We start from the raw sequence: 12,183 nt of genomic DNA, 5'->3' as shown, positions 1-12,183 counted from the left end.
ACCTACTATCCAGCCCCCACACACACACTTGCAGATGCCTTTCTGTCTAGCCACCCCTGTCCCTGCCCTGGTTTTCATGCTCTCCAGTGGGAGTGGTTACCCACAAGGGAGGTGCCCACTATCTTCCTACTAGGCCAAGCCAACTTCCGGATTGTGCACTCTCCAGGTGGTTCTGGCACTTAACTTAACAGAATTGGACTCCAGTGCCAGCCTCTGCCATCTGATGATGTGGCAAAGCCCAACTAACCCTCACCCACTCTAATTTTTGCTTGCACCAGTCAGAACAGTCAGCCAAACCTGGCCCTTCCCCAAGTCTAGCTCACATGAGGCCCACAGGTGTTGTAGCCCTGCCTAGTCTGGTCTGCCCCCATCCCAACTCATGCTCTCCAGTAGGAGTGGTTGTCCAGCAGAGGAGCCCACATTCCCCTGGCAGCTTTACCTCCTCTCCCTCCCCCCGACCCCCCCGGTTCTCACGTGTGCTGTTTGGGCACTGCAACCATATCTGGTATGGCTCATCTCACATTGGCATTCCTCAATGTGCACTGGTATGTGTTGTGACCGAAACTGGCCTGACCCACACTCTATGCTGGTGCTCAGATTCGCCAGCAGTTGATGTGAATGGGTTCAGCCTGGTCTGCCCCCAACCTATGCCATATGCATGATGTAAAGATTTATTTCATCTTTATTGCAAAGTCAGATATACAGAGCAGGAGGAGAAACAGAGAGGAAGATCTTCCATCTGATAATTCACACCCCAGAGACTGCACCAGCTGAAGCTAAGCCGATCCAAAGCTTGGACCCAGGAACTTCCTCCAGGTCTCCCACGTGGGTGCAGGATTCTAAGACTTTGGGCCATCTTCCACTATTTCCCAGGCCATAAGCAAGGAGCTGGATAAGAAGCAGGGCTGACAGGATTAGAATCAGCACCTATATGGGATCCCGGCGTGTTGCAAGGCGAGAACTTTAGCTGCTAGACCACCACACCTGGCCCAAGATAAAAATAAATATTAAAAAAAAAAAAAAACCTACTACTGCCTGCCTGCCTTCCTTCTTTACTTTTCTCCCTCCCTCCTTTCTCTCTTTTCCCTTCAAGGTCACCAGCACTGGATAGTCTTTGGCCAGATCTTCAAACATCCACAAGGTAACATGGGCAGTGATTCTAGGCTGTTGTGCCGCCTCTGTGTGTATGCTTTACCCTGATCCTCTTCTGGCCACTCTGGAGGAGGTCAGCACCACATTGGGCCACCAGGGCAGAAAATGAAAGGCCACGTGGATGGGGCCAGCAGAAAAGCAAAGAGCAAGCTACAAAGGAGACTCAGCATCTCAGACAACGTCCACAGAAGCCTGCTGACAGTGGCTCTCCAAGGTTCTGTCACCTGCCTGCTTCTGCATTTCCCCTAGTGACCATGTCCACACTCAGGACCTCAAAGGATGTGTATTAGGCTGAAGGTGACATCAAAAGAGGATGTGGAGGCCTGGCACAATGGCTCAGTGGTTAAATCCTTGCCTTGAAAGCACTGGGATCCCATATGGCTAAATCCTTGCGGTGCATGCCCTGGGATCCCATTTGACTGCCAGTTTGTGTCCTGGCTGCTCCACATCCCATCTAGCTCACTGCCTGTGGCCTGCACAAGCCTTGGAGGATTGCCCAACATCTTGGGATCTGCACCCACATTGAGACTTGGAAGAAGCTTCTGGCTCCTGGCTTCAGATCGACTCAACTCTGGCCATTGTGGCCACTTGGACATTGAACCAGTGGAATGAAAAATCTTTCTCTCTGTCCTACTCTCTATAAATCTGCCTTTCCAATAAAATAAATAAATTTTTGGAAGTAGAAGGACAAAAATCACAAACTACCACTACTACCCAGTACTTCATACCCATCGTGATGTAGCATAACACATAACCATGTGTTTATGGTGATGCTGATATTAACAAATCTATATCTGTCAGTCCTATAAAAACATAGCTCATACATATGTATGCAATAAGACATGCTTATGAACATGAACCACTTTGTTACTCCTCTAACAATAAAATGAGTGGGCCCAGCACAATGGCTCAGAGATTAAATCTTTGTCTTGTAAGCACTGGCATCCCACATGGGTGCTGATTTGTGTTCCAGCCGTTCCACTTCCCATCCAGCTCCATGCTTATGGCCTGGGAAATCAGCAGAGGAAGGCCCAAAACCTTGGGATCCTGTGCCCATCTGGGAGACCCAGAAGAAGCTCCTGGCTCCTGGTTTCAGATCAGCTCAGTTTTGGCTGTTGCAGCCATTTGGGAAGTGAACCAGCGGATGGAAGATCTTTGTCTCTGTCTCTCTTTCTCGTCATAAACCTGATCTGTCTTTCCAATAAGAATAAATAAATCCTTATAAAATAAAAATATTAGTAACACTACAACATGCTGATAAAAATACTTTGGAAATTCTTAACTTGCTTAACACTCCTAAACTTAAGGCCATTTGAAATAGCCAGTCATTCTATAGAATCAATGTAAGCTTGTAATCGTACAATCTGGCTGCACTGATGGCTTTTGGGCAGCAGGTTAGGGGTCTAACAGGTTACAGGCAGTCGCACCCATGGCAGGAAATGTGGGGTGATCCAACCAACAGCCTTTGGTGTCACCAAGAACCCCAGGCTTTCGGGACTGGTTGGTCCCAGACAAGGCAGGATCCCCAATCTCAGGGAGCACAGAGTGGGCTGTGTGTCCTAGTGCTGAAACACACAGTGCATGCTGTGCTGCCTGCGCTGACTCCAGTGCAGAGGAGGGGAGCATGTCCAGGTGCACTCGAATGAGTCGGCCTGCTCCTACAAACCAGCTGAGGTCCTCAGACGCCACCTCAAAGACAAAAAAGGCCAGAAACTTCTCAGAGTTAGTGACAGTAATCTATGGACACAGCCAGCAGAATCAGCTAAGTTTTCTATGGCTCCTGAGATGTAGCCATTAGGTGAGATGCAGAGAGCTTTCTGAACCCAGGACATGAAGATCTTCACACCTAATCAGTAAGAAGCAGCGACAGAAGATGAGACAAATGTATATCCTCCAGCAGCCCTTAAGAAAAGGGGTTGGAAATCTCTTAGTGGGAGAGTGAAACAGGACACATAAGTAGCAAGCTTAGCATCACCAACTGGAAGCCAAAGCCCCCTACCTTATGCAATGTGGTCTATCTACTTGTCAATCAGATGGCCCCTTCCTCAGGAGGCACTCCCCTCACCTGGGACTTGGGGTGGTATTAGGTACTACCCCTCTCCAAGTCTAGGCCAGATCTCCAAGTCTAGTGGCTCACAAATCTGGCACATATCATCCACATTTTGTTGCAATTACCAACAATCAACATTTCTTTTAACAAGCAAGTAGGATGAGAGCAAGCCATGTGCTCAGATTTTATAGATGGAATTACTAATCTAGAGCTACCAAACTGTGTCAGTGATCTCATTTTGAAATGAGGTAACAAAAGCAGTGCCCAGTGGCGTCAACATTTACGTGCAAATATGTGGTTCTCCAAGAGGGTTGCTGCAGCCCCACTACCAAGGGTACCTCACCCATGACCCCGACACTGGCACATGAGCAATGCTGACCTATTTACCATGCTTCAACAGTTTTTTGTTATATATTAGCAGTTAACATCTGTTTCACAGAGCTAAGAAATAACCAATTAAGAATTTGGGGTACTCTTTCTTTACATACTAACTGAAAAAATCTCATTAACATGGAACACATACACACACACAAGAGAAACGTGGAACACAGCAACTATCACATCTAGAATTCCAGAGAGTTAACCGAAAGTCAATGCGCTCATCTTTTCTGTCATATGTTGTTAATTAGAAACACATAATATACCTTTCTATTTGTGGAGGCTGTTTCTTGGACTGAACTGCTTGGAGAAATTCAGTAAAATACTCTGGCTTTACAATGGGGCATCCACAAATGAGTGCACAAATCGTCTAAAAGAAAGAAAATATATGTGGATATATATATATATAGTCATTATGATAGCTTCTTCTAAAGAAAACATTCATGTTATAAACTACAAACATGCCTTTCTAATAACTGTTTTCTTTCCTTTTCTTAATTTGATAAACGAAGTCACAATCTGTAAAATAGAATTTCATATTTGCTCAGTTTTATACCACAAACCAGAACTACTCAATTATCAGAAGCCAATGACACAGTAGTCCTTTGGGATAGGCAGAATAACACAAAGACTTTAAAAATGCATTCCAATTGAAAAACATTACAAGTACACGTTCAGGCTGAAGAAATCAAACCCATCCTGCAGAGGCAATACACATTAAGAGATAAATGGAAATTTCTGTGGAGCCTTACTGCTTTCAGAAGGAGTAAGAGTATAGAATAAAGCCTCTTCAACACAGTAAATCAAGGAGCAACTGGTTAGGCTCAGTGGAAGCTGTTGCACACATAAAGAGAGAACGAAACTGTGAACTAACGTGAATCAAGCTATCAGCCTCAAGTAACACACATCCACAAACTCATAAAGGACTAGAAAATACTACTGCGGGCAATTAAAATAAGAAAGAGCTGGCATATTCTAGGAAATAATCCAACTATACAGTTTATACATATGTTTTCAATAATGCAGGTGTTAGGAGCGACCAGATTGAGGGTATCTCTAAAGACTGGAATCTGACAGATCCCAACTTCCTATGTGAATGAGATCATCCAAATGCAACATAGAGTATTTAAGTTCAATCAACACAAGACTGGAGTTCGGTCCTTGGGCTTGGGGGCAACTGACGCTCCCTGCAGTGTGGCGACTGTGGGGGGTGCCCCTGCCGGGTCGGACCCAATGCGGGGGACTCACGCCAAAGACACTGCCACAAGGCAGTGAACGAGTCCTCGGCCTCCCCCAGGACCCAAGAGAGCTCTTCCCTCAGGGTAAGTCCGCCATGAGGGAACTTGGGAACTGGGTGGAAATTCCTAGCTCCGCCCAGCTGCTAAGACCATGCGGCTGGGGGAGTTTGGGAGGAGTTCGGTCCTTGGGCTTGGGGGCAACTGACGCTCCCTGCAGTGTGGCGACTGTGGGGGGTGCCCCTGCCGGGTCGGACCCAATGCGGGGGACTCACGCCAAAGACACTGCCACAAGGCAGTGAACGAGTCCTCGGCCTCCCCCAGGGCGGCCAGTGCACCAAGTGGTGCCAGGCTTTGCCTGCTGGCCGCCCGGAAGGGCAAACTCTGGGGTTTTCAAGATATGTAATTGCTGCCTGGGTCACTCATGACTAAGACTAGGTTGAGTGTAGGTGCAAAGTGAATTTTCGGGTATTCTCAGTGACAGTGTCATGAAAGATACAAGCAGGCAAGGGGACCAAGACCTAGGGGTTTGGGGGAAGTGTCCAGAAGATAATTTTAGTAAGACAGATGCAACAGCTCAATTATGAATACAGAGATGGGATATTAGTATTGAACATCACTGATCACCATATACTAGCCCACACCGAAGCTATGGATGGGGGCCTCTTTGGCAGTGTTGGGTACCATTGCCCGACTGAGTGTTGGAGTTGTGGAGTGGTCACATTTGGCAAATCAAGACACTCTCCAGCACACAAGAGAACTTGGGCTGGGGGTAGGCTCTGTGGGGTTGTGTGGGTCCAACCCTTTGGAATACAAATCCCCCGGGTTAGTTCCCAAGCTGGGGTTGCAATGGTCTAAGCTAGGTGTGACCACGACATCTGCCATCACTCATGGGTAAAGGAATCCACAACAGTCAGGGTAGGTCAAGGCAGCAGCACCCAAATGTGCATCTTTAAACAGGATGTGGGGTGGGCCGGGCTGCCACTGGAAGGGGACAGAAGGGGCAAGGCTGAACAAACCTTAACTCACAAGTAACAACAGAAATCAGGTTGGAGCACAGCTCATGCCAGGTAGGTCCTTGCACATACTGATCTGTGTGAGGCAGAGGCACTAAGCCACAGCATCCAAGGGGCCACGACAAGTGAGGGGCTCTGCCAAACAGAGACAGAACAACCACCGGCCTACACCTGCTCTATGGCAGGGCAGAGGCCCGGTTGGGGAAATAACAGGACACCCTAGCTGGGTTGAGTTTCCCACCAAGGAGCGCATGGGCTGGAACTGAGGCTACATTCTGATCAGGATACGATCGTAATCTCACTTGGCACAATTGTGGACTGGGATGGGAAGCACCAAGCCAGGCCAAATTCCAACACCATCTGGTGCTCTGGAGGACCGGGGAGGGTTGTGTGACAGACTAGGTTAGGTCTCAGCCCTTACTGAACCATGTGTGAGCTTGGTAGGGGTATGGAAGAGCCATGGCTGGGTTGAAATATCCAACTGAATAAAACTGCAACACGCGCGATTCTGGGCTAAGCACGTAACTGCTCCAAGTCGCAATTTCTCTTCAAAATATAAAAGCTGAACTAAATACTCCTCAGGTTTCCCTCTGGTTCTAACATTCAATAATCTAAACAAAACAAAAGTAAAAAGCAAAACAAAACAAAACAAAACCCTATAAGCCTAACTATGCATTGAGAACGCTGAGCAAAAACTAATGATCAGGGTTTATTTTGATGTTTATTTTGCAAAAAGTGATCAGAAACACCAAAGAAGAAACGCTGCACACTCCATGGTGGTGTCTCTAATGGTGGTCATTAGCATGTCAGGTACTAGAAGTGTCCAGCTCTGAGGACTTGGCAAAATCTCCAAGACAATCAAAGCATCTTTGACCTTATTTCAGGCTTCTAAACCCATGTATCATTACCTATTCCATTTGAGTAACTTAATATCTTAAGGGGGTTATGCTGAGCTAACATTTAAATATGTCCTCATGCATATTTTGGTTTTACAAATGTTTTATGAATCTATTACCTGTGAATTTATCAACATGAGTATTTTTTAAGTTAGTCTTGCTGCAGCAGCAAAAAAATCAATGTCCTAAATTTTCCAAGAGGGAACTATCTTTGTTCAGGGTAACTTCACCATGATACAAATTTAACTTCAGGTTCAATCTGGGCAGTGAGCCTTTCTCTTTGACAGCTATTGCATACACATATATGTACACACATAAGAGCCATTTATGTATAAATTAGAATATAACACTAATATTTAATTAATTATAACAAAAGGTTTTTGCATCTTCAAACACAGGAATCAAAGTATTTGTTGCTTTTCAGCCTAAAACAATCCCACATATCTTTTGCACAGTCAGCCTGTTTAACGAATCACATCTTAAATGCCATTCTTCAATTACCTTTGGATATATCAAATCTGATGAAAATGCAAAACCTGAAAATATACCAAAATACATCACTGCTTTAATGACTAGTCAGCATCTTTGGAAGGTACATATCTATACATCTCAGGGCTTTAAAGATACAGCAAAGAATTCTTTGTGTGATTATAACTTAACTGAGGGAGCATGAGACCATGAGACAATGTCAGAGACTGGAGGAAGACAATCTGACAGAAGAGACACATGGTGCTAACTCTGTGCTGTGGTGAGTTCACTCAAGGTCCCAGAACTTGTTTTAATATGGGAACACAGTTCAACTTACTTTCATGGTGACTTTCACTGACATCATGACAAGGTGAGTACATTCTTTTGTCCAGCTGTTCACAGTGAGTCCTCCAAGTTGCAACACAGCTTGATTTAGAGCAGTTTTCCCAGACACATCTAAACAAGAAGAACAGGCAACCAAAGGTTCATACTCTACCCTGTGAATGACAATAAAGTTACGTTATCACAGTTACAAAGACTTTACAACTTTACAATACTTTACAACTTTAAACTTACAACATATTATTCGTTTAATTTTGACACATTATAAATTTGTAACTTAGGAAATTCTTACCTCCTAAATCTTGTGTTCCCAAAGAAGAAAAAGACATGGCCAACATCAACATTACATTTTAACTTATGAAGCATCAAACAAACGAGGCTCCTATCACAACTCACAGGGACTAACACAAACTTTTACCCACCTGTCACCCCCCACCTTTGATCCACAAAATATACCAACAACACAGAGTTCACTACTGTGCTAAATGGGAAGTCAATTATACTGTCACCTTATAATCCTTATCTTTGCTTTAAAATTCAATTGTTGTGAAATAAAATTGTCCACTTTAATCTAATTTAAAAAGTGTGGGGCCAGTGCCATTGGTTTGGTACACTAAGCTTCCACCAGGATTTCATATGGGCAACAGTTCATACCCCAGCTTCCCAAATGTGGATCCAGCTCCCTGCTTGTGGCCTGAGAAGGCAGTCAAGGACAGCCCAAAGTTGTGGGACTCCTCAGCCATGTGGGAGACTCAGAAGAGGCTCCTGGTTCCTGGCTTCAGATTGGCCCACCTCTGGCTGTTGTGGCAACTTGGGAGTGAAGGCAGGATCTCCTAGTCTCTCCTTCTCTCTGTTCATCTGCCTTTCATGTAAAAGTAAATCTTTAACAACAAAAATTAAATAAACAAATCCATACCTGAATTTACTTTCAAACACTCCAAAGGTGACTCTATCCCCTGTCTTCAAAGTTTGGGGAAGGTGATTTTGCATTTTTGCCTCATTAACAAAGGTACCATATTTAGAATTATCTTTGATTGTCAATACAGGGATTTCATCAGTTTGACTCTGAAAATTAGAGAAGTAATTACAAGTCTTTTACAGCTCAAGCACATACAATCCAGGGGGAAATGATTCACAGGAGACATTTGATAACTTTTGAAAAGGGTAAAATAATAAATAGCTGCATATCCTGCCACCACAGGGAATGACAGCTACTGTTCTGGCTGCCTTCAAAGGACTAATTAGCAATTAACATAAATATCTCCCTTTAAGAAAATCTCTGAATTTCAGAATTATAACTCTTGGAATACACATTTTTCTTTATTTCTGTAAATCAGTTGGGACTTTCCCAACCCTTCCATTTCACACACTTGAGAATTTTATGATTGGCAGCAGTTTGCTTCATGCATAACATGACAGCTTCAGTCCTAAGTTTTCGTTTTGTTTTGTTTACATTATCAAAAGCACATGGTAAACACTGGGCGAATGAAAACAAGGCATAAAGCCTAGAGGTTCTGACTTTTGGTAATAATTTTATTTTTTCTATTGCAACTTCTATAATAATGCTTTTCTACAACACAAATAGACACAAAACCTAAATGCCAGTAAACTAATCCATCACTTGTGCATTTGTCACATTTGTTCAAACTAACTGCTTACTTTCTTGTTCCTACCACGATGATTTTGAACGTATTTATTCATATATTTTTATCACTCTCATCACCCGTGGTTCTGGTGAAAGCTAACAAATACCTTCCAAGCCATTCAAAAGAGCTGTGGATCAGAAGCAACAGTTGTCTTCCCCGGGAAAACCGTCATTCCCACTGCGGAGCCTCCCTTTACACACCCAGACTTTGTGTCCATCAGTCACATACTCTCTTTAAGAGCGAGCATCATGAATGTATCACAGCTAAGCCCAATAACTCTCACCACGGAACAGTCAATGTTGTTAAGTAAACAAATACAAATACAACCTACTTTCTCCAAGTTTCTAAGTCACTGAAACAAAAGCATAAAATGCTCAAACAGCTCTCTCTCTCTCACATCAAGGCAATATACTGTGATTTCAACTCTCACTGCAAGCTAGCAAAATACAATCAGGAACATACCAAGTTGGTCACAGCAAAATTAGCGGTTAACACTGCATGATTTCGACTGATTGACTGATCATCTTCAATTAGAATAGCACAGTTTTTCCTTCCAACGATGTACTCAGTGCCAGTCAAAAGTCTGTATGGTTCTAAGAGGAATAAAATCATGAGACACAAACACACATACATAAATGTGTACATTATATAGGATAAAATTCATGATGTGTCAAGAAAACACTTTGCTATTTCAATGTTCATCAGTTTTACATAAATTAAACTCCCATTTTCTATTAAACCCTTATTGAGGAATATCAAAAGATCACCTACATTAATGCAAGGGCATACCATTTCTCTCAAGGAATAACAACAGTGAAAGGAATTAATACTTTCCCAAAGTATACATTTACTGAAATCCCAAGTAAAGTCCCAATATGAACTTGACTGGAGCTTCCATCCATTAGTTCACTCCCCAAATGGCCACAACAACGGAGCTGTGCCGATCTGAGACCAGGAGACAGGAGCTTCTTCCAGGTCTCTCATATTGAGTGCAGGGTCCCAAGGCTTTGGGTCGTCCTGGACTGCTTTCCCAGGCCACAAGCAGGGAGCTGGATGGGCAGTGGAGCAGCTGGGATAAGGACCAGTGCCCATATGGGATGCCAGTGCTAACAGTAGAGGATTAGCCAGTTGAGCCATCACACCAGCCCCTATTCTTTGTTTGTAAATTTTTACCTTACTTTACTTATTTGGGGGACAGGGATACGCGTTCTGACTCACTGCCCAAACATCCAGGGTATCTGAGCCCTGGACTCAAGCTAGGTCTGCCCACAGGTGGCAGTAACTCAACTCTGAGCTGTGGCCAAGGGTGCACTTTACCCAACAGCTGGAGACAGGCTGAACAGGACTCCCAGGCTAGCCCTGCTACACAGTGCCAAATGTCTGCACTTAGCAGTGCTATCCCCGTTACAGATGGCTAAGTCTCAGCCTGTCACCTACTCAGACCAGGTCCTGCAGGGCAAATGCCTTCTCACTGCACACTCAGACCAGGCCAACAGTAAGCTGCAACTAACCAATCCCGCTGTTTCTGGAAGTCACCTCCTACCGTCTGCTGGACTGTTGGGTACTGCTCTCTCAACCTCCACTGGCTCGGGCCACACCTTGATTCATGAAGCCTTTCCTCAGGTATGCTGTGCCAAACTCAATTTGTCTCAGGTCTGTCTTCTTTCCACACATCCACAGGAACTCTGAGAGCCACAAGACAAACTGAAATCTCTACGGTCTGGCCTTGAACTGGTGCAAGTTCATAGGGATGCCTATGTTGGTGTTTACAAAAGTCCTTCAGAGGCCAGATCATATTAATTCTCAGTTTGCATGCTGGCATCGCATGTGGGCACTGGTTCAACCCCAAGCTGCTCCACTTCCCATCCAGCTCCCTGCTTCTGGCTGGGAAAGCAGTGGAGCATGGCCCAAGTCCTTGCACCCCTATATACACATGGGAGACAAGACGAAGCTTCTGGCTCCCAGCTTTGCACTGGTCCAGCTCTGGCCATGGAGGCCATCCCGAGAATGGAAGACTTCTCTGTCTTTCCTGCTCTCATTCAAGTGAAATAAAGAAATCTTCATTTTTCTTTGTTTAAACTTCTTAAATATCCAGTCAAGACTGCCTCTCTAGGTACCCTTTTTTTCCCAATCACAATGTGAACACCCTGAGCACACAGGCAATCATGGCTTTACTGGCTTACCCTTTCTTTTATCAGCCAATAAGGACCACAAACAGCAGGCAGGCAACTAGCAACTTCCACTAGGGAAGTGCAGACACACAGGAAAGGGGCGGGGTGAAGTGGCCTGGCTTTTGCTGCAGCTCCCCTGGGACACCAGCATCCCAGGTTTGTGCAGGGGGTCCAGCCCAGCACCGCCAAGGCGCACTCTGACAGACAGCAACTGAGGCCCTTGCATCCCGGGGTTCCTGGCTTGGGCCTGACCAGCCCCAGCGTTGGACACATCTAGGGCAGTGAACTGGGAGATGCAAAAGATGGTCTCTTTTTCAAAAAGAAAAAGTCTGGGCTGTCCCCTCTTGCTGACAGCACGGAAACGCGTCTGAAACAACAGAAAGCTTCTCCGTGCACCTGTTTCTCCTCAGCCACCTCAGCCAGGGCTCAGCGAAGGGCCAGCCGCCCCACCGCCCATGCCCACTGCACAGCGCCGGGGTCCCACGGCCACTGCACAGCGCGGGACAGGGCCGGGCGTCCACCCGCCCAACCCCGGGGCCGAGGACAGCCGGCCTTCCCCGCCACGGCGCAGCCGGGACCACCACGCGCGTGCCAGACCCCCGGTTTCCTTCCCGTTCCGCCGTGCCCCGGAAGGTAAGGGGACCCGACCGGAAGCGACCCTCCCCGACTTCCTTCCCCGCGTTGGCGCTCCTCCGAACCCGGGCCCTCTGTCCCTCTCTGTCCTTACCTCGGGCTGGGCCCGCGGCCGGGAGGAGCTTCCACATGGGCCCTGCTGCCGGCCGACGCGACCGGCGCCAGCCCGCCTGCCAGCCGCCCGAGCTGCGGGGCG

General features: G+C 46.0%; 1 protein-coding gene across 1 annotated transcript; it reads right to left on the bottom strand.

Annotated features, from left to right (window-relative positions):
* Window positions 1–3,780: 3,780 nt before the first annotated feature.
* LOC121149202 (nibrin-like) lies at window positions 3,781–12,172 on the bottom strand. Its single transcript, XM_040969686.1, has 5 exons — window positions 12,082–12,172; window positions 9,646–9,776; window positions 8,454–8,602; window positions 7,533–7,692; window positions 3,781–3,950 (listed from the first exon to the last, which is right to left on the bottom strand). The coding sequence occupies exons 1-5, from the start codon at window positions 12,116–12,118 to the stop codon at window positions 3,828–3,830; spliced, it is 600 nt and encodes a 199-aa protein (XP_040825620.1). The 5' UTR covers window positions 12,119–12,172; the 3' UTR covers window positions 3,781–3,827.
* Between the last annotated feature and the right edge of the window lie 11 nt (window positions 12,173–12,183).

Source organism: Ochotona curzoniae, unplaced genomic scaffold (assembly GCF_017591425.1).
Source record: "Ochotona curzoniae isolate NIBS_2020 unplaced genomic scaffold, NIBS_Ocur_1.0 contig_1919, whole genome shotgun sequence".
In the NCBI taxonomy this organism is placed as follows: Eukaryota; Metazoa; Chordata; class Mammalia; order Lagomorpha; family Ochotonidae; genus Ochotona; species Ochotona curzoniae.
Note: the sequence above shows the minus strand (reverse complement) of the source record. Positions and strands in the feature narration are given on the sequence as shown.